This window comes from Eublepharis macularius, chromosome 4 (assembly GCF_028583425.1).
Source record: "Eublepharis macularius isolate TG4126 chromosome 4, MPM_Emac_v1.0, whole genome shotgun sequence".
NCBI classification, from domain to species: Eukaryota; Metazoa; Chordata; class Lepidosauria; order Squamata; family Eublepharidae; genus Eublepharis; species Eublepharis macularius.
Window position 1 is genome coordinate 77658368 of NC_072793.1, and position 27450 is coordinate 77685817.

General features: G+C 42.1%; 1 protein-coding gene across 2 annotated transcripts in view; it reads right to left on the reverse strand.

Moving 5' to 3' along the window:
* Positions 1-27450, reverse strand: part of KLHL3 (kelch like family member 3) — a 73314-nt gene that overhangs the window by 18018 nt on the left and 27846 nt on the right. For both annotated transcript variants that reach the window (XM_054977240.1, XM_054977239.1), the window contains exons 3-7: positions 18477-18583; positions 12180-12301; positions 8800-8962; positions 4540-4649; positions 1542-1658 (exon numbers count right to left, since the gene is read on the reverse strand). In XM_054977240.1, the coding sequence (XP_054833215.1) occupies positions 1542-1658; positions 4540-4649; positions 8800-8962; positions 12180-12301; positions 18477-18583 (619 nt within the window). The remainder of the gene's footprint in view (positions 1-1541; positions 1659-4539; positions 4650-8799; positions 8963-12179; positions 12302-18476; positions 18584-27450) is intronic.

Sequence of the window (27450 nt, forward strand, 5' to 3'; positions counted from 1 at the left end):
ATCTTATAGTCTGGGAAACCAATGTTTATTGGAGAAGTATGTTTATATACAGAGGGGCATGAACATACATCAACGTGTTTAATTTATTCTGTCTCTCAGCCAAGGACTTACAATAAAATAGATAAAATAGATAAAAAGTTAATTACAATATCCATTAATAACAATAACTAACATAATATAGTCCAATAGGTAGTAATAACACAAATGGGTCAAAGAACTAGCAGGATGGAAGAGGGAAATTAAAAACAACAATAAACCATATACAAATACAACAAAACTAGCTAACTCAAAGCCTGAGGGAATTAAAATGTCCGGATTCCCAATGCTCGAGAAGCTGGATGCTAAGTGACTATCTGTGGGTTGGAAATTTCATAGTCAAGCTGCCCCTACAGAAAAGGCCTCTCTAACAACTGCCTACCTCTCCTCTGAAGGGGGAAGGGATACATTGAGCAAGGCGTCTATGGAAGAGCTTAATGTTCCACACTGACTCTTAGAGAGTCAAACATGAAGACCTCAGTCAAGAGCAATGGGAAACAGCTCCACAAATACACATTTCTTTCCTGCTCTAAAGTAAGTAATGTAAAAGCATGTGGTGCCTTCCACGTGAACTAAGGGTTGGACCCTTACTAAATTTTCTGCTCATGCAAGGCAATTCTATCAGGGGAACAGAACATTCCTGTCTTCTCCACCTCTGCTGCACCCCACTAATCTCAAAACATTTATTCTGGTGGACAAGTGACTCTCAGGAACAGCATGAGAGGCAAACTGGGGGTCTGCAGCAAGAAGAGGGAATGAAAAGAAATTACCACACCCCTTATGCTTGCAGAAAATTTAATCCAGAACCAACCCTATGGCTAGAATTAATTTGAGCAGACAGTTCCAAACATTATACTTTGGCTAACCAAACAATGCATGGGCTTCAAAAGCAATGGCCATTGGGGTTTCTCTGTCAGCAGCTGCAATGACAAATTATCCCAACCTGTTTTTTAAGCTCTGGGGATTCAAAATACAGTCATGGGGGAAAATTGTACTGTGCATGCAAATGCTACATGCACAACTTTTTGGGTCATGGCCATCTTCCATACACTTGGAGAACTTTCCTTCTGGAACACACTCCCACAGATGTACCAGTGAAACAAGCTCCAAAAAGTGTGACTCCTAAAGACAAATTTCCAAAATTCCTATATCATTTGGACGTTTCATTTCTCACTGGCTACTATGTACAAGTTCAACCCAAGTTCTACCAACCTGTGCTTTCAAATTAAAAAAGGGTTCAAAATATGTCTGCCTAGTACAATGGCGTACATAGAGACAACAGTTGTCCACTGTTCTCTTGATTAAAATCCATTAATAGCTGGCAAGCCGCAACGAAGAGGGCCAGCATTTATATACCCTATTGCATTGTTTATCGAAATGTGCTTGATATTGACTGTACTAATCTCACACTGTGTAATCTGTCTTGAGTCTCAGTGAGAAAGGCAGACTATAAATGACATAAGTAAATAAAATACACATTTTATAGCGTTTTGAAGCTCACTAACCTGTACAAGGTAATCTCTAGGCAAGAGGGGGAGACGAACATGCTCCATCAGCTTTGCCATGTGTTCCAAGCGGGACTCTTTCTCATAATTTATCCAAGAAATGACAGATTCAAACACCTGAACAGAGAGAGAACACAACTAAGTGCAGGGACTTGAACTCACTATGCTGAAGCCAACATAACAAACAGTTTAGCAAACTATGTAATAGGTATGCAGAAAGCAAGGAAAAGAAGAAGATACAAAGGTATCTTAAAAGGAATCTAATTAGTATATTTATGCCAAATGGGTGCTAGGATGCAAATATATATCACTTCAGTTAGCACTTTTATAGCTTCAAATTATACATGAACTTTAAAAATGCAAATGGGGAGATTTTCTGCCCACTCCCCACCAAAAAAACCCCCTGCTTCTAATTAGTTTCATTTTTCTCCACAGTATCAAGCACTAATTTATTATTTTTTAGCACAGTTATATGCTACTCTTCTCCTGTAGCACAGTAGGACTCAAAAAGGTTAATAAACTTCAAAGTCATAGACAATCAAAAATAATATAATCACCCAAAATTTATATACAACAAAAGATCTTTTGCTTCCATCTCTACTATAAAATTCAAAAATGGGGGTATACTATAACAGAGCAAAAAAACCCCAACATGCTACAGACACAACTGATTTCTAAAAAACTGGCAAGCAGCAGACTAAGTTGGCAGCAGCCTCGCCTTTCCCAGGACCAAGAAGCAGGTCTCTGTGTCTTCTTTAGGCGGCAAGTGGTTGTAGCTCTGCAGTGGAATGAAGAGCTGGCAATCTGAAGGCCAAGTCCTCTTTTTTGTATGTTGAAGGAACCATCAAACTTTGTAGTGAATGCGACAAATCTGATCTAGGCTGAGTACAATCGCAGACGCACAGATAGCTACTATCTGCTAGCCAGGGGTCATTTCGTAGAAAAAGAGCTGGAGGAACTCATTAGTATAACTCATTAGCATATGCCATGCCTCTTGCCATCACTGGAAGTGTGTCATTAGTATAACTGATTTGCATATGCACCACCCCCTGACATCACCTATTCTGGCTGTTTTGGACCCAGTCCTGGTTCATTCAGGGCCGAAATTGGGCCCAAAATGGCAAAAAGGGGTTGAAAATGGATGAAAAGGGGCCCAAAATGGTCAGGATCGGGCCGCTGATGAGCGGGAGAGTGATCCGCCACTTGTCAGAGGCCCGATCTAGGCCATTTTAGCCCCGATCCAGGCCGAAACGGGCCCAAAATGGCTGAGAGTCAGGTGGGCGGGGCCACCTGACATGTGACCTCTTTGGGGAACTGCCAGAACTGCGTTCCTATGCGTTCCCCCTCGAAATGAGCCCTGCTGCTAGCACAATTGCTTTGAATAAGGAATGATACTTATAGAGCTCCAGACTGAAAATACATCACCCAAGGTTGCCAAGTTTGCCCACGACATTTTCAAGAGAAGAGGTGCTCTGTTTATTGAGCAAGTAGTGAAACGCAAGGAGTCAGCTGGGACTTAAACAGCCACTGCACTTGTTCACAGAAACACTTCAGTGCTTTTCAAAAACCATACCATCTAACCAGTGTAAATTAGTGATGGGACATTAAATTTAAAGTGGCACTAACTGCATTCTAATCAAGCTTGTGGTATTTTCTTCAAGAGGTTAATTAATTGCTCATTTACTGTGTTTTAAATTGTGCACTTTGACTTGTATGCCTTCTTCGTATCTCCAGCTTCATTAGTAGTTATTAAGATGTGTTCTTTTTCCTATTATACAAATTGCTTAGGTGTTTTAGGTGGGGCATTCTTTAATCTGCATTAAATCTTTCTCGGATATAATTGTTTTTTTTTAATTATTTGGCAGACAGATACTTTATCTCATTTACATTTTATATATTTTTCAGAAATTCCTACTATGTTCTTTACACCCAGGCACAAAAGCGATCATACCGTGTTTCAAAGAAATAAAAACAAACAAGTCAGACAATGACAATATTATGATTTTGTCTTTTCATCTGTAATACACAAATAAAACCTTCAAAGGAAAGTAATGGAAGCTTTAAAATAGAGGAGAATGTTGTAAACCATTTTGTTTCCCGTGTGGAGAAAATTGGGTTATAAATGAAGTAAATAAGCATTTGTCTAATGCATTTGGTTTCATCTTCTTCCTATCCATGACCTCTCTTAAATGTCTGACAATGCCGTCCTAAACAAAGTTACTTTCTTCTAAGCCCCCTAACTTCAAAGAACTTAGATGGGCATTTTCTCTGTAATTGCAAGTTCTAAGGAACATTTTTTTTTAGCTTTTTAAATAGTCTTTGTAGCAGTTTAAGAATGGGAAAAAGTTTTAGAAGTACACTTGGCAGTAATACTCAGCCAGTCTGGCTGAAACACCTATGTGCAGGGCAGAATGATCATGGTTTCCCAGAACATGTCCATACCATAAATTACACGTGTAAATCATTCTGTACGGAGATATTCCATAACGGTTTTCCTTACAGAAGCGCTTTCTGTGCAGCAGGAATAAAAGGTCTGATGCAGCACTCTTCAAAACAAGAGTGATTGGGATTGGTTTCTTTGAGTAATCACACTTATGACATTTATTTTACTTCAGTTTAAATTATTACAAAACCCAGAGTGGCTCAGCATGAGATTTTTGAGCCTCTTGAGCCATGATTGTAGCAGCACACAAATCTCCTAATAAATAGTCACCTGTTTTGTTTCTATTTATTTCTGAAATAGCCATCCTTGTAAGCTTCTACAGGTTGTATTTTTAGAAACATAAAAGTTTGAAAAAGGAACCTTGAATAACAGCAACAACAAAAACAGAGAATCCTCATGGCTCTAGCTGGACACCATCTGCTGCAGAGGGTCAGCCTTTGCTTTGGCTTCCAGGCCTGCGTTGCTGGACTTGTCATCCCACACGCATACCCATGTGCTTGTCTATAATTCTCAAAACAAGGCCTTTCACGGTACAGATTGAACAGCAAACCATACCTTTTCTTCTGACGAAACTGTGAGCTTGTCACTAGATATCAAACTGCAAACTTGGTCCAAGCTAAGGCTGAGAAATTCTTCACCAAGCATCACCTCTGGAAAGTGCTGCTCTGTTCAAAACAATCAGAAGTTAAGAAAAGAGAGATGATACTGAAATTCATGATTTTAATCAAAGAGAAAAGTTAGTAACAATCAACTGTGACCGTTGAACTACCAGCACAAAGTAAAAGGAGAAATCTGCCTGGTAGGAGGGCATGCCTGCAGTGAATCAGCTAGAGAGCAGGGCTTCCCAATCACGTCATCCGTATCTTTGGATTTTACAAAACACATAGTCAAAACCAGTAAGAATTCCTAGATGTGGGGCTGCTTTCTTCCCTGCCCTCCTCTGAAATCTACTAACTTAGAAATTCACACAGGGAAAACTCTTTCCATTTGCCACTCATTAGTCTGTGCCTCTCATCTACCCAAGAGCAAGTATGACATTCTGGTCAGTGATGGTCTAGGACTGCAAGACATGGTTTTAAATCCTCCCTCAGCTCTTAAGCTCAAAGGGTGACTGTGAGCCAGCCAGTCACACATAGTGTCTCTCTGGAGGAGGGCCAAGATTAGAAGGGGTATATGAGATAGTGACAACTAAACAGAGATATTATGGTACTGATTTTATTCCTGCATTTTTGCTGCCAGTGCCATTATGTTCCTTTTGTAAATGCTGCTGTTAAGTGTTTTCTGCATGCACACTTACCAGATTTTCTGGATGTTTGATCTGCGAGGCTCAAATCTGCTTCAGGCCTCTGTAATTCCCCACTTGAAGGAGTAGAACCAAAGTGGTGCCTGTTTTATTTTTTTCTGCACTAGAAAAACACCCCATTTCTGCTGCTGGCTTTCTGGAGAACGTATCAGTTTTGTCAGTTGATCTGCTGAGGAAACTTGCAAGGGTTTTTTTCCCCCTTAAAGGCACCAACATTGCAACTTTGTTGCTTTTAAAAAGTACAGGCACACAGAGGGAAACTTTAAAATATCTAGTGGGATTCAGGGCTCTCTGCAGAGTTTTTATGTTAGCCATATTGCAGCACTTTCCTCCCATTAGTGTGTGTGTGGGGGGGGGGTTGTATTTTAAGACACCAATGCGGGTTCCACATTGGTTACTGTTCAGTAAGTCAGGTTGTAGGGAGATGAAAGTGAGGGCAAAAGGCAGGGCCAGTGTCAGCCCTCACACTAAAGAAATCTGAAGTTTGACTTTGCTGGAAAAAAATATTGGAGTATGTGCACAGGGAGAAAAGCTACAGGAAACCCAGGGAAAGATCAGTTCTGCAGCAGATGCAGCCTTTCTCTGTGCTGAACAGGGGGGGGGGGGGAGTCTGGGAAGCTGTTTGGAGCCTGAATTGGGGCATTTTGACCATGCATACAGAATTCTGGAGAGAAATCAATGCAGTATGAGGCCAGAACCGATGAAAAAGACCTTACTGTAAATCTTAGAAACATTATATCTGTGTCTACCAGCAGATGGCACTCAAAAATGGGCACAGATCTTTGTAGAACCATGAATGAGAGTGTAGCATACAGATCATCTCATCTTTGCATAAATAAATATGTGCATTCCTGATAAAACGTTCATAATTTTACTTACACACTTACACACTGGTAACAAACCCACCCTATTTGCTTCAATGCTTTATCGACAGGCAATTTTGCATTAGGTTACCTCATACATTCCTTCCAATTTCCCCCCTCACTCTCACTTTAACAGGCAGATATTTGACTCAACACAGTTAATGTACAGCCAAAGAACTGTGATAGCATTTTTTGAATGGTATTTCATTAACATTACATATGATGTTGTACTAAAAGGGCCCCACGAAAGCCAATTAAACAACAAATGCAGTTTTTGTAATTGCCCAAAAGCCAAATACAAACTAAATGCAAGAGTTGTCAAGTTAAAGATTAAACGGTCCTAACCAAAAAAAAAATATGACTTTTAAGCACCAGCCATTTTCCCCAAACCAGCTGTTCTTCTGCTAGGCAAGCGCCAAACAAGTGACTGAAAAGGTTTTCTCAGGATTTGAAGATCATTTGAGTCACACCCAAGCTTTTGTACCAGATGGTCTTATTCATTTGCTGTGTTTTAAATCCATCTTTGAGGTCTCAGAAAAGGTGAACTGAGAGTGGGTCTGAAGCGTCAGAGAAAAAGAAAATTACAAGGGGTTTTCCACTTGCCCCCTGGGTCTGCTTTACACCATGTTAAAACAAATGCATGAAACAGATGTGAACTCTAAGCAAGCATGATGACATTTAAAACAGATCTTTAGAGTTATTAGTAAGAGACGAAAAAACAAATTTGCTTCTGTCTTGAATATGAATGTCTGTTCTCCCATTCTTAATTCCTGCCTTCACTTTCCTACCTTGCCTTTCTTCTAGTAGTTTTTAACAGGGTATTGAGTTAGGATGGGTTAGGGAAGGGCAGATGATCACTGGGAAAAGATGGATTTGGAAAACAGGAGTTGATATGGTAGTTTCACAGTTGAAAAACAATACAAATTGTAAATAGAAAAGTGAACTGGTACAACAAATTATAACTCTTATGTTCTGGACTCTTTGCAGTCTGGGATCAGGCCAGGTTATGGGACGTAGATAGCTCTGGTGGCTTTAGTTGATGAGCTTGGTCTGAATATACATAAAGACTTTACATCTTTGTTGCTCTTCCTGGATCTATCTGCAGCTTTTGATACAGTAGATCATGCCATCCTGTTGAGGCATTTGGAGGCAGAAGTAGGTATCACAGGACATGCCTTGGCCTGGTTCAAATCATTATGAAATGAGCTCAAAGGGTTGCTGTTGGTGACCAGCTATAGTCAGTGTGGAAATTATCTTGCAGGCCATCACAAGGTGCAACCTTATCCCATGTTATTCAGCCTCTAGGTAAAGACTTTAGAAGAAATCATTTGTAGCTATGGAATTGATTGTCATCAATAGGCAGATGATACACTATCCAAGTTCCCTGGGGATGCTGTAGAGGCCTTGAGTTGCTGTGTGATAGCAGCACTGCCCCTACAGAAACCCTTTAATGCAGCTACAAAAAAGGCCTTCCAACTCAGGCTAGCCTGGAAGATGGCCCCCTACCCTGACACAGCCAATCTGACCACCAAGATTTATGCCCTGGTAACATCCAGATTAGACTACTGTAACTCACTCTACACAGGTCTCCGTTCAAAACCCATTTGGAGACTTCAGTTGGTACAGAACGCTGCAGCTCGATTATTATCAGGAGCTAGGCAGAGCATGCATATTACTCTCATTCTGCAGTCACGCTGCTGGCTAGTGGCTACCCATCACTTACAAGGCTCAATTCAAGTTTTTGACTACCACATCCAAAGCCTTTCATGGCCTTGGCCCCTCATATCTGCAGGATATCACCTCTCTCACTATGCTCCACCACTGCAGTTTCACCTATCTGAACAGGGTCTTCTGCTAGTTCCACGTGGCAAAAGGGCAAAATCAACAGCTGCCGGTACTTGCACTTTCTCTGTGATGGCCCCCACTTTGTGGAATGGCTGTCCTGATGAGATCAGGAAAGTTTCCACTTTCCTGGCCTTCCACAAACTATGCAAAACTGAATTATTCAAGAGAACTTTTTTACACAGGTATTCGGGCTGTGCTGTAAGGAAATGGCTCAGAGAGATTCTTGTGACTATACTGCTGGTTACTGTCTGCTGATGAAGGTATACTCCTACTGGTTAGTTTCTACATCATTTAATATGTCCTATCAAATTGCTTATGTTTTGTTTCAGTACTGTGATGGTTGTGCATTCAGATTTATGCTTGTATGCAAATTTCAGTCATATATGCCCTATGTTATTATTGAGTGTCCCAGACATTGATTGTATTAATCCTACACTGTGTGATCTGCTTTGAGTCTCAGTGAGAAAGGTGGACTATAAATAAATAAATAAAAACTGAAAGCACTTTGCAGAGCCTGTGCCTTGGTTTATTGGGACAGCAAAGGCAGTGTATAAAGTCCAGAATGGGCATTTAGAGCATTATTGCTCTATAATCATGCAAATAAAAGTATACTTGCACCCAAGTTAAAGTGAACAGTTAATTTTAAAGCATCGTATTCTTAAAGCTTTGGTTCTTTCAATAACCTGCAATTTCATCAAGTTACTTCGTTTTTCCTTCTCTCTCATTCTTTGCTTATGTTGGAGCACAAAACTACACGCCCCCCCCCCCGGCATTGATGTTTCTATATTTTGCTTCTGGGATCACCTGCATAGGCGTTGGCCTGTTGCAACAGTTCAGTGCAAGTATGTACATCTGCAAAGGCGCGGATTCCAAGGCAATTTGTGGGATGAAGTTGAGACTGAAGAAAATCACAGCAGTTTTGTCGGACATCCATTAACTGTAGTAGGCTGGCTGCTGGCAACAACACCTGAAGGGAAAAGAAAGGAAAGCAAGAGTTACCAGTTCAAGGGACAGACGGTGTTCTCTAAGCAGCTGGCTACAGCATTCTTTAAGCAGAGAACAAAACCAAAACAGTTGTTACTGATTCTGAAGCATCGCTGGACAATTAGTATGCATGACAAAAACCAAACATCATGTGAGCAGTTTTCTTTTGGATATTTCTCCTCTACTTTTCCAACAATGAGAGAATAAAAATGCCTTCAGGAAAAGAACAACAGTACACCTTATATATGTCAAAGAAAATTACCTATATCTTCAAATTTTCCAAGAAAGTGAGCAATAGCTGGTGCTTCCAAACAAGGAAGCAATACAACAGGATGCTGTCTCTGTTTGCACATTTTGATCTTTTCCCATACTCAAAAAACCAGTATTTATAATCCCGGAGTATATGATGCACAACATTTGGCCCATTACCCCTAGTGATGTCTTTTTCCAGTATTATATATAAGCCCTGGTGTTGGAGTCCACGTAAAGCTGATTAACTTTGGCCAGTCACTTTCTCTCAGCCTAACCTACTTCAGAGGCTTTCTGAGTGAATAAAATGAAGGCAGGAAGAATCATGTATGTTTTGTTGAGTTCCTTGGAGGAAAGGCAGGATAACAGATGGAGAGAGCTGTTGCTTCACTTGTCCACTTCTCTCCAGAACTTACATTACAAATTAAGTAATTTTGTATATTTGCTAATCAACTGTGGCATATTAATCCTACTCACTCAATACTCACTCAAATGTCATAAAATCATGGTCATGTTATATAATAATAACTGAACATGGAATCACTGTAGCCCTCTTGCTACAGTGACATGAACTCTGCTTGATCATAATAGTCAGCTACCTCAGAAACTCCAAATTTCCACAGCAACATTCTTCTTAATGAGCTCCACTGATACATTAGCAGGAAAAGAATAGCTATACTGGATCTACTACCAGTTCCACAACAATCTGTTTTTTATTAGACAGCAAGCTATTCACATATCTGAAGAATAAAAAATCATTATCAGTGTGTGGCATGTAGACACTCCACCCCAACGTACTGAACAAAGGCCTTGAGGAAAAAAAACAGCCTGAGGCACTGACATTCATTTCTCTGTTAGAGGACTCCTCTCCCATTCTTGTTAGAGAAAGGTAAAAAGGACCCTAATAGAAAAGGTTTATGGTCTCTAATTATTTTCTGTTCTAGATTTCATGTTGATCACTATTAATTTTGTTTTTTCCACCATGAAAAACTATTAATTTTATTCTGCAGGAAATATGACAAAAATGGTCATAATACGGCATGAGCAAGGAGGAAAGTGCGTTTGACCGCTGCCATAACCTACTGCATCCCAAGAGAACAGTAGTAAAAGTGCAACATGCCCTAGGGTGCATTCACTGAACTACTCCAACAAGAAAAAACCAACCCAGCTGGATCACACAGGAAAATTACAAATCAGTAACTTTCTACGAGAGCACTGCAACCCCAATAGGCAACAATAAAACACAGAAAATTAATTAAGCTATGGGTTTCCAAAGTTAGAACAGATCCCTAGAACAGATTAACTGAAAGTAATAATGATTGCTTGCCTTACATCAAGTATCTATGATCTACTTAAATGTCTTGTTTTCCACTAAAATGAACTCAAAAATGTAAGTGCAATTTACACCACTGCTTAGAACAAGCAGGTAATCCACTGTGGTGGCACCTCATTCCAAATCACCAGATGATGTATTGTGAGAAAAGTAATGAGAGTGGGAGAAAGCTTCAAAACCTCATCTGCCGTAACTTCCATACCTTTGAGACTGCTAAAAGATATGAAAAACTGCTGTAGATCTCTGGTCCACTGAATCAGGGCCGGCGCGCCCATTGAGCCAGGTAGGCGGTGGCCTCAGGGTGCGGGGTGCCAGAGGGAGCGCCAGAGGAGGCGCGGGGGGTGGGTGGGAGCATGCCATGGAGCTGCAGCCTCCTAGCCCTCCTGCGCCACCACCAGCACACATACCCGGCCGGGCAAAGCAGCTGCAGGCAGGCGTCTGTGGCGGCACAGGGCAACCAAGCGGGAGAGCTTGGAGGCCACCCGCACACCGTCCCAGCCGCCCGCCACAGCAGTTGGCCCAGTGGCGCGGGCGCATCCGTGATGGTGCATGTGCATGCATGCGTGCATGAGGAGTGTGTGCGTGCGCATGTGTGCATGTGCGCAGGGGCAGCCAGCCAGCTGGCCAGCTGTGAGCGCCGAAAACCCTGGTGCCACTGCTGCACTGAATTGCCCACAATGGTTGGTAGAAATTCTTCAATGTTTCTTCCCAGTCTGCTACCCAAAATCCTTTAAGAAGAGATGACAAGAATCAAACTTGGGAACTTCGGCATGGAAGCTGGTACTCAGAGTGGCAATAGCTGGGAACTGCTAAATCTCAGTATTTCCCTCAAAGGAGGAGACAATTCCCATAGGTGACATAAGCTGTTACAAGTAAAATCTGAACCAGTCAAAATAATACTATATTTTAATAGCTACAGTATTAAAGATTAATTTGAATTTCATTGCTTTTTGTTCTTCCTAATTCCTCTCAGACTCTTCCAGACAACTGAGCTTGCTTAAATAAAATTAAACTGTTTCATTCAAGTTTTACATTGTACACTTCCAAATTGCATGGGGATACTGATTGTATAGGAAAATAGATTTTATTGTTGGTATTTGATTACTCAAATGTTGTTATGAATTCTAACAGTCATTATACATTTTGATCAAATATGAATTTTATGTATGAATTAGGCCCACTCATTTTAAAGGAAAGCATTAGATATGACATGTATAGGTTCCAAAACTGTGAAGTGTAGAGATTCTAACTGTAACATCAGGGAGGGGCCATGGGTCAATGGCAGAACACACACCACGCATGCAGAAGTTCTCAAGTTCAATCCCTGACATCCCCAGTTGAGAAAAAACCCTTTGCCTGGGACCCTAGAGAGCCACTGACAGTCAAAATGCACAAGATAGAGTTATATGGGCCAATGGTCTAACCTGGAATAAGGTGGCTTCATGTGTTCAGTATCAAAGCTAGCGTTCATTTGCAGCATACCTTAAGACTTCCCCAAAACGAAAAACATATTTCAAAAGTATTTTTCAGTACATAATGATGGAGCATTGCCTTAATTTCCAAGCAAATCCATACAGACCTCTATTGATTGCCAGGTAACCTTTTAAGCTCTTCTCACCTGAACATTCTCTTCCGTGACTTCTATCTCAGCTGTATAGATGTAATCAATCAGCTTACTTAACGTCAGCCCATCAACATCTTTGATTTCAATCTTCTTTGCTTTGCTTTCAGTCATATCGCCTAGAATTCAGCAACAAAACTTATATTCATATTTTGAATTTCACTTCTCCTCTTACCTCTCCACATGCTCAGTATGAATATTCTACTCTCCCTTCTTTAAAAGATTAGCACCACCTTCAGAATAATCTAAACAAACTCCATTTTGTCAGGTCCCAAAACGGTTGGTACCACCTCCAAAGCTACATTTAAGGCCTGTTCGGCACTTGAAAGCTTCTCCACCCCAGAACTGAACAGAAATGAGAACTGCTTGCCATAGCTCATAGAACTGAACATGAGAACATGAAATATACTACATTTCAACAGTATGCTTGACAACAAGAGGTCCAGATATATATCTATTCACACACTTCCACAAAGAAAAGTAGAAAGGAGTTTTGTTCTTTTCTATATTCTTAAAAGGAGCAGAAGTGAAGAGGTGGCAAGCTTGTACTCTCTCAACAGGATCCCTTTTTGAGGAAAATTTCACCACAAAGAAAAGGAACTGATAATGGTGCTAATCTTAAGATCCAGCACATGTGTGTTATATAGTCGCATGCTCCTTCTGACCACTTGAAAGTTCCTCAGGCTCTGTTTTCTGTGAAAGCAGCCTCTGAACTAGGAGGCCTACATAAGGGGTAGTCCAGAGTGGGAATGCAATGCGGATTGCACAGCAGCCTCATGCAGACATTCCAATCGCATGGGAACTCACCGTGTGGGAAGGGAGAGCACTGCCTCCATGCAATCACAAGTGGAACTCATGGGATGAATGCACAAAGTTCCTACAGCCACACCCCCGCCCTGTGAACATTACTGGAACACTGCTGATCACAGGGAGAGGGTGTGCATGCAGGTACTTGCTCCACATGTCTGCCCCATGCAAACCCACTCAGTGATCACATGGAACCAGGGGACAGGGACAATATGCTTGTGCCCAGGGCTTCTTTTCAGTGGGAACGTGGTGGAACGGAGTTCCGGCACCTCTTGAAAATGGTCACATGGCCGGTGGCCCCACCCCCTGATCTCCAGACAGGGGAGTTTAGATTGCCCTCTGTGCCGCTGGCGCGGAGGGCATCTAAACTCCTCTCTGTCTGGAGATCAGAGGGCGGGACCACTGGCCATGTGACCATTTTGGCCGAGGGCAATTTAAACTTTAAAAAACTCCCCCCTTGTTCCAGCTGACCCAAAGTGATGTCATTGTGCAGTCCTGAGTTCCACCACTGAGTTCCACCACCTCTTTTCCCAGAAAAAAAGCCCTGCTTGTGCCCTCTTCCTCTCCATGCAGTGAGTACCCACATGATGAGGATGTCTACATAGGTCTAGGGTGTACTTTAGTCCTTTATGCTTTTTATTTGGGGGATGGTTTACAATTTTCTACATGTGAAAAAAAATAGACAGCAGCATAATGAATGTTGCAAATTCATATCATACTGAATTTTGTATTTTAAGTTCTGCCAGTAACCCTGAATACTTTTTAAGATATTGAGCTTTGCTCAATCTTGCGTTAGGATTATCTGAAGGAGCACATTCCACAGATGCTATTTTGAAGGAAAGCAGATTATGGACTTGAAATCGCTTCCCCCCTCCCCTGCCAAGCATACACACAAAGCATTTTCACGCTCTAAGTCATCATGGTTATTCTGCAGCTCTCCGGCAGCTTTTATACGTGGCTCTGTGCTTTCTGCTTGTCTAGGGAGCAGGACCTATGCCATTATTTAATGACAGCTGCCCACCCCTCACTTTAACTACTGAAAGTCCCAGCCTTTGATTTTGGAGCCTTCACAGAATATGCTGACTGCATAGTTTCCAGATGCTGGACTGCGTGAATAGAATCCGGGTTGCATGCCACTAACTGCTAGAGAAAGGATTACGTAATGCTGATAAAGTGCTCTATTTGTAATACATGCACACTGGATCTTGGACAGAAGTTCAACAGAATGGCCCATGCAGTTATTTGAATTTTTTCATGTAGCCATTATTGGTCTAACTGGGCAATGTAATACTCTAGTTTCCCTGAACATTGATTTTTTTCAGGCATTATGTATGATTCCTAAGCAGTCTGAATAAACAACAGCACATTGTAAGTACCCACTACTTACTTTCCACCCCATATTCATTCTTGGGCTTAAACTGATAAACCTCACATTGGCAGAGGAGGGGCATCTTTCTGTTCTACCATAATGGCTCCAATCCAAATTGGGCTCCCCATGGCTGATTTTAAACAAAACTAAAGACACCAGGAGATCCAATCACTGATCTTTCACTTCTCATCTAGTTAAGCCCCTGGAGACATCTGAAAGTCCTTTGTTTTGCAGCCAAAATTTTCTACGTGGTGTACTCTGGTGGATGCTAGCAAGGGCTATGTATACTATGTGTAAAAAAAGAAAAGAATAATAATCAAAATTCTGCACCGTAAAAATCCAAACCCTGCCCTCTGTATAATTTATGTGCAGATATTTGCCTGTTTTGCATAATTTAATTTGCTTCTGTTAGGCGTGACAAGGCTAAAGTACTGTATAAGGCATGGAAGCCCTGCACTACAAAATATACTGCTGAGCCTTACTCTCATCCCATGGTTGGCTTCTGAGGTTTTATCAGGCATTGCCCATATAACATCAAGCCTAAATTCATAGTTTTAAATAGCAGGAAGTTGTTCTTTAAAACAGAAAACAATGGCTAAGATGCTACAGATGCTGAGCTCAGTGTCAACACTGATCTCTACATGGAAACCCTTGTGGAAAGAGTTCGCCTCTCTCTACCTTCCCCCTTCCCTCAAAAGTCTTTACCTGTCCTGAAAATGTTCTAAGAGTCTCAAGAACAAAAAGCACAGTACAAGGTACTGTAGTGAGGTGCCAAAAGAAAAGATTTAATCCAATTCCCTCATCTTTACTGCAGCCCCTTATTGGTGCATATTGTTCCCAAAGACAGAACAAGCAGAAAAGTGCCGAGGGGAGACCTGCTCCATCAAATACTTTCACAAGCTCTTCCTCTGGTTCTAACTCAAGGTAAATGCATAACTGAGGGATACACAGACCCCTTAATAAAGGGACTTGACTGACACATAGCAGCTATGATTGCCCTCTTATTAATTGAAACATTTTGCAGTCTTATGCAAAATTCCATGGGTTGTTAATTCATGGATGCAGCAGCTTGAGGGTGGGCGTCTGAGATCACACAGTGTTTATTTTTGCTGGCTATGAGAAAGAGAGTATCAGGCAAGACTCTCAGAGCTATCTGTGTACTTGAAGCATTCATACATTAACTACATAGTTGCACTTTAGACCAACTAAGTATGAAACCTTCTTAATTCTAGTTTCATTTGGTCAGCAAATAAATCAGCACTGACCTGGCCCAGCCAAAATATCGGCCCAGGATCAATTGGCCTGGCCAAGACAATTGCAAGGCCAATCTTTTTTCCCACATCCCCTTTCCTCTTTTCAATGGAAGAGCTGTGGACAACGTTCCAGTTCCTGTTACTGTAAACAATGATATGACATAAGCTGCATCCCTTTCCAGCTATATTCATATTGGCAAGCTAAGAGGGAAATGGAAGGCTAGAGGGAAAATGTGCCATCACGTGAGGTATTGCTTGGCAATGACAAGGGCGTAATGCTTCCTGCTAATCAAGAAGCATAGAAGATGCCTGCATGGTTGCACTTAACCATTCCATTCCCTTTCCAATATAATCCTTCCTGCCACAGTCGGCATGAATGCAGCTGGAAATAAAATGGTTGTCACACGACCGCATCTTCATTTAAAGCTCCAGTGGGAGAAGAGAAGGATTAGACTCCCAGCCTCTTTTGCACTCAACACGTACTGAGAACCTAACAGTGGCATTTCTGTAGAGAATCTTACCCATAGGCTACCAGTAACTGTACAAGTGTTGCTTACATGTTATCAGGGCTTTTTTTCTGGGAAAAGAGGTGATGGAACTCAGTGGGTTGCCCTCGGCGAAAATGGTCACATGGCTGGTGGCCCCGCCCCCTGATCTCCAGAGAAGGGGAGTTTAGATTGCGCTCCGCACCGCTCGGTGGCGTGGAGGGCAATCTAAATTCCCCTCTGTCTGGAGATCAAGGGGCAGGGCCACCAGCCATGTGACCATTTTCAAGAGGTTCCGGAACTCCATTCCACCGCGTTCCCGCTGAAAAAAAGCCCTGCATGTTATCTTCATTGAGGTCAAAAAGGAAGAAGCACAGCATAACTTACGGACTAATTGCACAGTATGTTATTTAGTGAGTCAGGCCGAGGTTTTCACCTAATCCAACTCAATTTCCCCACAGTGAAATGGCAGCTGCAAGGAACTTGCTTCCCCAGGTGCTGCAGGGCCTGGTTCAGATCGAGATCCCCATGTCCTTTCTCCCCTAGCCAAAACTGGCCTAGGGCACTTTTTGTCCCGGCTTGATTTCTTAAAAATGTATTATGCAGTTTCTCTCTCTAATATTTTCACTCAAGACCAGTTTCCTACAGGTCCCTCACTGTATTATTATCGATTCTTGAATCCCATATGAGGTCTGTTTCAGGTAGGTAGGTAACCATGTTGGTCTGCAGTACAACAGCAGGACTGGAGTCCAGTGGCACCTGGAGACCAACAAGATTTTCAAGGCATGAGATTTCAAGAGCCAAAGCTCCCTTCTTCAGATACGAGGAGCATTGGAGATCCCTGAGCCTTTATATCCCAGTCATGAGATGGGAGGAGTGCAGCAAAGAAGGGAGTCAGGTTGTAAAGGTACAATGCAGCTTGATTAGAGCAGAAGTTAGCATCTGTGGTCTCTATTTAGCCCCAGGATTTTGTTACACATGATGAATTCACACCTCTACTTTGCCATGTATGTATATCTTCCTATTTGTCTAATTAAAAAAATGAATCCTGTCGTACAAAGACTAATAGATTTCCTGGCACATAAACTTTTGTGGACAAAAATTTACTACATCAAATACACATAGTGTATCTCTGTATCATATGCCATCTGGCATATGATACAGAGACAAAAAGTCATAAGCAATGGGATCAACACACAAGAGGTACAGACTGAGACATCTCTATACAAAGTCCAGTTACATTTGGGCTGCCCCTCATACTTGCTTATTTAGACTATTTCTGCACCACCTCTTCAGAGTCCTGCTCAAGGCAACTTACAATTTAAAAATGCAATAAAACACAAGCATCATAAAAACTATCCACAGAACAGAGGCAGGTCATGAAAAAGCTGGTAAGGAAAACCCCTAATTAAAAGCCTGGGTAAAAAAGATGTGTTTTAGACTGGCACCTAAAAAAGTAAAGTAGGCACTAGGCAAGCCTCAAGGGAGCAGGCATTCCAAAAGGGCAAGGTGCCACCACTGAAAAGGCCCTGTTTCTACCAAATGGCACGCTTCTGATAATATATACCAATTTCTATATATGTGCCAATCAAGAGTGTTCTTCAGGCATCTGATGAAATGGGCTCATGGATCTAGACCATGAAAGCCTAAGCCACATGGCTTTTTTGGTTTGTCTACAATAGAATCACCGTTATCTGCTCCAGAATTTGAAGCAACTGTAGTTTTTATTGTGGTTGTAGAAAAAGTATATCTTCCAGAAAAGCAAATCTTCAATAGTAAAAGATTCTGCCAGTATTCAATCATGTAGTTCAGAAAACTTACAAACACTTAAGTTTTTGTAAATTTTCTTAAGAAGGTAGGGTAGCAATTGTTGACAATTCCTTATTCCACTGAAGCTATGTCTTTTTACAAACAAGTTAATAATACTGTCTGCCCAATACTTGCGCCCAAATATGGGTTATGCTCCATGTTGATCCTTATGTTCTCTTTCAGTAGAATTCATAAAGTCTACTAGCAGCAAACACAGCGAGGCCAAGTTATATCATTCAACTTGGTGGCTTTTTACATGAGAAGAAGCAGCCTGCCATAGGGACTGAGCAAATTTCACAGCAAATGGCCAAAACCAAAGGTCTGCAAGTCCTCACTTAAATTTGCCTAACCACTCCATAACAACAGATCACCAGAAATGCTCATGGATGTCTGCTGTTACAGCAATAAACCTTATGTTTGTTCCTACTCCACAGGAATACTTCCATGCAACCAAAGGCTTCTATTTCAATTGTAATGGATGTTGTTGACTGGAAGGAAATGGAGCTGCATCTTAAAAGTTGCATCTCCCACTAGCAGCAGCACAGCACTCTTGCAGGAGGCACTGGGTTACCTGTAAACATTGCACAGAAATATGGACTGCAGGCTGCGAGGACAACACGATGGGCTTCAATTTCAACATCTTCAGCAACAATCACCACATCGCAGAGAAGCCGCTTGCTGTGGAGACACCAAAAGTTATGGTTTTAGAAAGTATTCTCACGTGGATATGTACAAGGCACGCTTAAATAGCATATTTCTGACAAAATATTCACTATCAAGGAAAGTAAGATTGTTTATAAAATTTCCTAGTTTTAAAAATGATGTCCTTGTCCTCTATAATTTTCTCAAATTAGGCAGGTAGAATCTAAAATGTAAACCCTCTTACAGAGAACAGCATGAGGGAGAGAATAAATCAGACCTTGAGATGCAAGATAATATTCTCTTTAAAAGGGAAATTTCTTTCTGCATGTAAATAATTATATAAATCAACATAGTTACTCAAACTTGCTATCACAGGACTATGAAGTAAAACCTGCAGAAAAGGAACACAAAATTCTCACTAGTAGTTTCAAAAGACAGCCAAATCCTCCTCCAATTGACTGCATTAAGGACCCTGATGGACAAGTGTACTTTAATACTGCCTCTGTAACTCTCTCAGTTGTGTGGTTTGAAAAAAAGTATATGTATTTGCATGAGTTATGACAGTATGGGTTACAAGGGGAAGACACAGGTCATTTCCGCACAGGGCTTTTTCACCAATTCTGGCCACATATTTTATTTATTTATTCAATATTTACACCATCCCTGCGAACGGGATCAGGGCTGCTTACAATATAAAATGTACATTAAAACATCATCAAAATATAAAACTAATTTAAGAAACCAAATCCAGGCTCATCTGAAAATACATGGTGGTCGCAGGTGGGGTATGGTGGTCAGAAAGGGGGACAATTTTCTGGCTCTTAACCAAAGACCTGACAGAACATCTCAATTTTACAGGCCCTGCAGAGCTCTAACAGGTCCTGCAGGGCCTGGATCTCTAATGGGAGTGCATTCCACCAGGCTAGAGCCAGAGCAGAAAAGGCCCTGGCCCTTGTCGAGGCCAGACAAACGTCCCTCAGGCTAGAGACCACCAACAGCTGGGGGACATAATGGGGGAGGCAGTCCCACAGGTATGCAGGTCCCAGTCCATAAAGGGCTTTAAACCCTACAACCAACAATCCAGAACTTGATTGGGAGCCAGTGCAACTGGCACAGCACAGGATGGATATGTGCCCTAAATGACGTCTCAGTAAGGACACGTGCTGCTGCATTCTGGACCAGTTGAACTTCAGAGGCAACCCAGTGTACAGCGAGTTACAATAGTCCAGCTGGGAGGTGACTGTTGCATGGATTACCAAAGCCAGGTCCTGGGACAAGAGATAAAGCATCAGTTGCCTGAGATACCAAAGAAGGAAAATGCAGATTTGGCAACAGCTGCGACCTGGGAATTGATTTCTCCCCAGCTTTCTGCACGCATGGTCAAAATACTCCAATTCATTCCCCAAACTCATAGATCCAGAGGAGTTAGCTGTGTTAGTCTGTAGTAGCAAAATAGAAAAGAGTCCAGTAGCACCTTTAAGACTGACCAACTTTACTGTAGCATAAGTTTGTCCTGGAGCAGGCTGTTTCTGGGTCCTAATCTGGCCTGTCGATTTGTTTGCTCACTTCAATAGGTGGGTACTGTAGCCCCAAAAACACTTGTTGTAAATCTCTTAAGTGGGAGTCCCGATCAAGAGCATTGGAGCAGATACTATTGTAATGCAAGATTTGGCTGTAGACAATCAACCGAGTGGTCCAGGATATATGGACTCTATCCTCAGGCCCTATGCCACCAGCACACCCAGCTATTTACAGGACACCACTGACTTTCTCAGGAAAATACAGTCCATTGACAACCTACCAGATGACACCATCCTAGCAACAATGGATGTGGAGGCCTTGTACACCAATATCCCACATGCAGATGGATTGCAAGCCATACGGAATATTATCCCAGACAAAACCACAGCACACCTCACCACTGAACTTTGCCACTTCGTACTCACTCACAATTACTTCAAATTTGGTGACAGCTTATATCTACAGGCTAATTGCACAGCCATGGGCACACGCATGGCACCACAATATGCTAACATATTCATGGCGGACTTGGAGCAACGCTTCCTCAGCTCCCATTCACTGACACCACTCCTGCACTTAAGATTCTTGGATGACAACTTCATCATTTGGACCCATGGGAAGGAAGCCCTTGAGAGAGTTCATCAGGGCTTCAACAACTTTCACCCTACTATCAACCTGAGCCTGGACCACTCTACACAACAGGTACACTTCCTGGACACCACTGTACAACTACATAATGGACAGATAAATACCACCTTATACCGGAAACCCACCGACCGATACTCATATCTACATGCCTCCAGCTACCACCCTAAACATACCACTCGGTCAATTGTCTACAGCCAAGCCTTATGTTACAAAAATATCTTCTCCAATGCTCTTGATTGGGATTTCCACTTAAGAGATTTACAACAAACATTTTGGGGCTACAGTACCCACCTAATGAAGTGAGGAAACAAATCGACAGGGCCAGACTAGGACCCAGAAACAGCCTGCTCCAGGACAAACCTAAAGGAACTAACAACAGAGCACCACTGGTTCTCACCTACAGTTCCCAGCTCAAACTCATCCAACGCATCATCAGTAACCTACAACCCTTTCTGGAAAATGATGCCTCACTCTCACAAGCCCTGGGTGGAAGACCTCTCCTTGCCTACAGACAGCCCCTCAACCTTAAACAACTTCTCACCTACAACCACGAATTGGCTAGCAGAGTCACCAACACAGGTACCAGACCTGCAACAGACCCAGATGCCAACTCTGCCCTCATATCTACCCAGGAAATACAATTACAGGACCCAATGGCGTCAACTACACTATCTCTGGCTCTTACAGCTGCTCATCCTCCAACGGGATATATGCCCTCATGTGCCAACAATGTCCATCTGCTCTGTACATTGGACAAACCAGCCAACCTCTGCGCAAAAGAATAAATGGACACAAATATGACATTAAAAATGGCAACATCCAGAAACCAGTGGGAGAACACTTCAATCTATTAGGACATACCATCAAGGACTTACAGGTCACTGTAGTTCAACAAAAACCTTTCAAAAACAAAATCCAACGGGAAGCTGCTGAATTGGAATTCATATGTAAATTTGACTCAGTCAGGCTTGGATTGAATAGGGACTATGAATGGCTATCTCATTATCAGAAGCAAACTGATCCCATTATCAGAAGCAAACTGATCCCATTATCAGAAGCTACTGATTGCATCTACTCCCCCCTACCCTCTCCACCTATATATCTGACCAGTTTCTTCTTACCCTCCATGTATCTGATGAAGAGAACTGTGATTCTTGAAAGCTTATGCTACAGTAAAGTTAGTTAGTTTTAAAGGTGCTACTGGACTCTAAATCCCCAACCTGTTTCCAAGACTTTTTTGCATCCTGAACAGAGAAAGGCTGCATCTGCCACAGAACTGGTCTTTTCTGTGGCTTTTCTCCCTGTGGACGTGCCCCAATGTTTTTTTTCCCCAAGCAAAGTAAAACTGGGGCTTTTTTGAAGTACAGAATGCTTTCTTCAGTGTGAGACCTGACCCTCACAATATGCTGCAATATGGCTAACATAAAAACTCTGCAGAGAGCCCTGAATCCCACTTGATATTTTAAAGTTTTCTTCGGTGCTTCCTATACTTGTTAGTCCGTTCTTTTTTTGCGTTTTTCAATTTTTTTAAAACAGCAATGTTGCAAAATTGATACCATTAAAAAAAACTTGTAAGTTTCCTCAGCTGATCAACTGAGGACAATGACAAGTCCTCAGCCTATTAACTGAGGACACTGATGTGTTCCCCAGAAAGCCTGCAGCAAAACAGGGTAATTTTTCTAGTGGAGAAAAAAATAAACAGACACCATTTTGGTTTGACCCCTCAAGTGCAGAATTTCAAAGGCTCAATGCAGATCCGATCCTTGCATACTGAATATTCAGAAAACCTGGCGTAAGTATGTATGTAGAAAACACCACAATCAGGACATCTAAAGAGCAAAGGACATTAGCAATCCAAAAATGGAGATTCCATGATACTCAGTATAACACTGCTATTTCTCGATCCAAAAACATATGCAAAACAAGGTTTATAGAGGATATCATAGGGGAGAAGAGGGCTTGGAATATTTTATTATCATTGATTAATTCTGTTTGAATCCAAAGGTCATTTTTCCACTAGTGGAAGGAGGCATAATTTTTGTTGATTCTCCCAACCTACTACAGATTACCATTTAATATACACCCCGAGGAATACATTAATATACACCCTGAGGAATACATTAATATACATTCTGAGGAACCCCCATCCCACAACATTTTAGGAGTTTAGTCTCCTGCAGCAGAAGGAGGGAGGCAAAGAAGTCGTGTTCTATTAGCAGAAAGAGATCTCTCATCCAGACCCAGACCTGCTTGGCTTCTGTATGAACCTGCAAACCTTTGCTTTGCAGATGCTTTAAGTGGATGGTGAATATTAATTAATACAATCTTAAAAGGATGGATTCTAAAATCCATTCCACTTTGCTCTAGCACACAGCATGCATGTTAAAGAAAATTTCAGGATACACGGCTATGAATTTTTTCAAAACAATGAGTAAATTGAGGAACCAAATGTTTAAACATTCCATTTTGACGGCTACTGAGCTGAAGATATTTATATCTGCAGCTCCTGTAAAAAAATTCTCCTCCACAATTAGGTGTAGGTGCCTTAATACCAGAAGCATTCCACTATTGATATTAAAATTTTCAAGTAAATGGGACCAGGAGAGGAGTTTGGTTTTTCTTTTCTTTCCCTGTTTAGCATGCTATTCAAGCAACCTATGGCAAAGCAGTATCTGTGTCAGTTTTGTCTGAGAGCTCTTCTCTCAGCAGAACCTTTCAAAAATTCTCCAGTGCTATGCATACTACTATTAAACCTTTAAGACTGTGCCACGCATGCTAACAATGGGACAGTAGTGTCCACTGCTATTTATATAACCTTTTTCTTCCCTCTGTCCCCATTTAACTTATGTTCTCACTGGTCCCCACTTGTCATTATATATAATACTGCCATAGAATATTGCTTTGGCTAAAAGTAACCCATTTAATTTAACCACAACTTAATTCTACAACAGTTCTATAGCAACAGCAGGTAGCCAAAAGCAGAAATCATCTATAAACACACTAGAGACAGCTGAGGCTTAAGGGCAGCTGTAGTCTTGTATGTTTAGAAGAACATCCTGCACAATGCAAGCCATTAGCTTCCACTAAGAGAGCTGCTCCGTCACTTTCTCCCTCCCATTATCCCTCACTGCACTCAACTTACAAAAGAAATAGTCTAATGTTATATCATCCCAATGTACCTTAAACATAACTGAAGCAACCAAGTGCTCAGGCATACAAATAATTCTATGATGACCGCCTCATGATCTGTAGCAGCGGAAGTGAAAACTCTTTCCACTTTGACCGAATGAAGAGTGAGCAGGATGCTTCACTCTTCCCCACAGAACTCAGGTGCTGTTTAGATATTACAGCAGCAGTGCTGGGCCACTGTTATGCATAATGTCCCCACAGCATTGCATTTAAAGGCTTGTCATCACATGTGGCAGAGCAAACTGCACGTCTTTACAATGGTTGTCCTTCAGGCTAGTTTGGGGACAACCATTGGATAGAAAAAAACAATGCTCAATTGGTGCCATCTATGGCAGCAACATTACGAGCAACAGCATGAGAGAAATTCATGGTGGCTTCCATGTCATTACTGTGCTATCTGAAGAGATTTTGAGCTAGGCGAACCAAAGAGTAACTGCGGAATGCTATACTTTGATCTGGGCCAAACTTTAGTGTGCACAAGTCAAATACATAGTACCACTCTGTAAATTACACTATAATACAAGTGTTTCCAAATGTTTTCAGCCTGGAGGCACATTTGGAATTTTGACACAAGGTTGTGGACACAACCATAAAATGGCCACCACAGGAGGCAGAACCACCCATACAATAGCTGCCACAAAAGGTAGAGCTACTCACAAAGTGTCAAGGAATAAGATTATGGATAACTCTGACAGTAACTCTTCAACATTTCTGGCAGATGCTCTAACTAGACACCTTTTAAAATTATTTTCTTACATGCACATGAAACAAGTATACATATAGAGCTACTACCTAAGAAACCCTCATGTGGAAATATCTGTCTTCATTTTGCAGGCTTCTGATGGACTTATGCAAAAGCAAAAGAAAAATACTTCTCCTGGCTACCAGCTTTACATGAACTCAGTCATTTTTAACCTGCAGTATTATTTGTAATAAAGACTGCTGAAAACGCCTTGCACACATGTACAGTAAGAGAGAGAGATTCTAGCCATATCTTGATAAGAGCATAAATACTTTTGGAAAAGTGAACAAAATTTGATGTAATGACATTATCATTAACTTCCACCTGAATGAGAAAAATACATTCAAATTGGGGAGATCGGATGACTTCAACTTAAGTCCCGTGAGGTACATCAAAAATTTCAACCATGTAGCCCAACTATGTTTAGTCAGAATCAAATCTCACTGTGTTTTTCGAATATCACTCTACTATTTGGGGGTGGAGCTTAGGGAAGGCAGGATTTGGGGAGGAGAAGGACCTCGGTGGGATGTAACGCCAGAGAATACACTGTCCAAAGCAGCTGTTTTCTCCAGGGGAACTGATCTCTGTGTTGTCTGGAGATCAGTTGTAACATACTCATGCATCACATTTCCAAGATGTCTATATTAGGGGTGTGTGCTTCGGGAATCCGATTCGGGTGTTTAACTCGAATCGGGCCGAATTCGGAAAAACTGAAGCAAGGCTTTCCAAAGCAATTTGGAGCAGCCAGAAGCAGTATTTTGCCAGCTGTTTGCATTTGCAAACAGCCAGCAAAGTTCTGTAGCAAATTCAAGCCCCTCATGCTTTCTTAGGGGAGGGGAGGGGGTGAGAAGGAATGAGTGACTCACTCCAACCTCCTCCTAACCCCTCCCATCTTGTAAAAACGGTGGGAAGCTTGAATAAGCTTCAGAACTTTGCTGGCTGTTTGCAACGTAATGCAATGCAATGCAAGCAGCCAGCAAAGTCTGCGGAGATTCCCGCCTAATTTACAGGTTGGGAGGAGTGAGTGAGTGCAAGGGGGAGGAGGGAGGGGGATCAAGGAAGGGAGGGGAGAGTTAAGAGTGTCCAATCCCACTGCTGCATCCTCCTTCCAGCCAATGGATTCTCTGGAAGGAGATGCAACAGGGGATTTAAATTGGAGGCTTGCCTTTTGGCCAGCCCACGATTTTCCTTGGCCTACATAGAAACTTAAGAGTATTTTCACTGGGACTCTCTGTCTCCATTGCTGGCCTGCTGGTGCTGGAGGACTTCACTGAGGAGAGGACTTCACCTGGAGGATTCCTGCCTGCTTGCCTGCCTGCCTGACCATCGCTAGACTGCAGGACTGGTGAGAGAGTCAGTGACTTACAGGGTTTTCTCTGGGGGAGATGTTTTGGGTTGTCTGGGTGGGTGTGGGGAGGGGAAGGGGAGGGATTGTTTTTAAAAAGTTGATTTTAATTAATCTTTATTTTTTGGGGGGAGGGATTCTTGCATCTTTGTTCATGTTGAAGGGTTGGGGGAGGGGTGGGGCAGGTAGGGATGGTGCGAGTGGGGGCCAGCTGATGATGAAGGCTACATCACTGCCTCACAGGTGGTTTCCAGCTCAGCCTGAAGCTGGCAGGGGGTGGGGGGGAGGAACCTCTGCAACCATGCTCCACAAATGCCATTGTGTTGTGCTTGCGGCTAGGTACTGTTCTGCTCTGTGGTGTTTCCCCACTGGCTGAACTGAAAGTCCAGCTACAGGAAATGACAATGGTTCTGCTGGACTAAGTTGCAAGAGTGTCCCCCCTGTCATTTTGGTTTGGGAGGAATGGATGCTTGCCTTCATGGTGTGCCAAGAAATAAACTGTTTTGGAAAGAAACTGTGTGTGTGCTTTTGTGATTCTGTCATGAATGGGCCCCATTCATGCCACTGAGTTGTTGTACCATAGCTGTGCATTGATTGCCAAATGACTTTGCTGTGCCTTGATGTTATATTGCAGTTGTTTTAACCTAACTTCCTTTCACAGGCTTGGGAAAACTGTTATCTCTTCTGAGACTGTCTCAGTCAGCACTGTGGCCTTGGCCACAGGTGTGAGCGCCAGACTTGTTTTGATTTACTGTCTTCATGTATTTTCCCCTGAGATTTCTGTCTGGATTTTTCCCGCCACTGATATGCTAATACGATGGGAAGGGGGAAGATCCCTTTTACCACAGGTCTTTTGCCTTTTATTTATTCCTTCCGACCTCTTGGTCAACTTAGGATCTTTTCTATGGACAATGCTTATTTTTTGGAATAAAGCCTTTCAACCCAGAACTTCAGTGGGCTTGATGTGGGGATCCAGAGGTTTGTCTACCATAGCATAAGGACCTTAGAACTGACAGATTCTCTGGTTTGAAGTAATATGTGGTACTATTGTGTGGGAGACTGTTGTGATGTCTTGTGTTGTTCCTTCATGCTGTGTAACTTAAAGCCAAGAAAGAAATACAGTGGTTTTGTGTGTTTTTGTGATACTCTGGTTTGAAGTAAGCTGAGGTACTATTGTGTGGGAGACTGTTGTGATGTGTCAGACTAGTGTGCCTTTAAAGCTCTAACTGAAAATTAAAGAATATTTTTGAACTTTATTCAATGTGTGTTTGTGTGTTATTCTCTGGTGTGAAGGTTAGTTCCCATCATAGGGAACAATGGGGAGTGGCTGGCCAGCCTGCTCTGGGGGTGGTGGGGGAACTTGGGGAGTGTGTCTGTGGTTCAGGTGTGCTTTCCCTGGGACGAGCTTGCACTCAGAAGTGTGCCCTCCACTGTGGCACCCCTGGCCTGTGCATAATT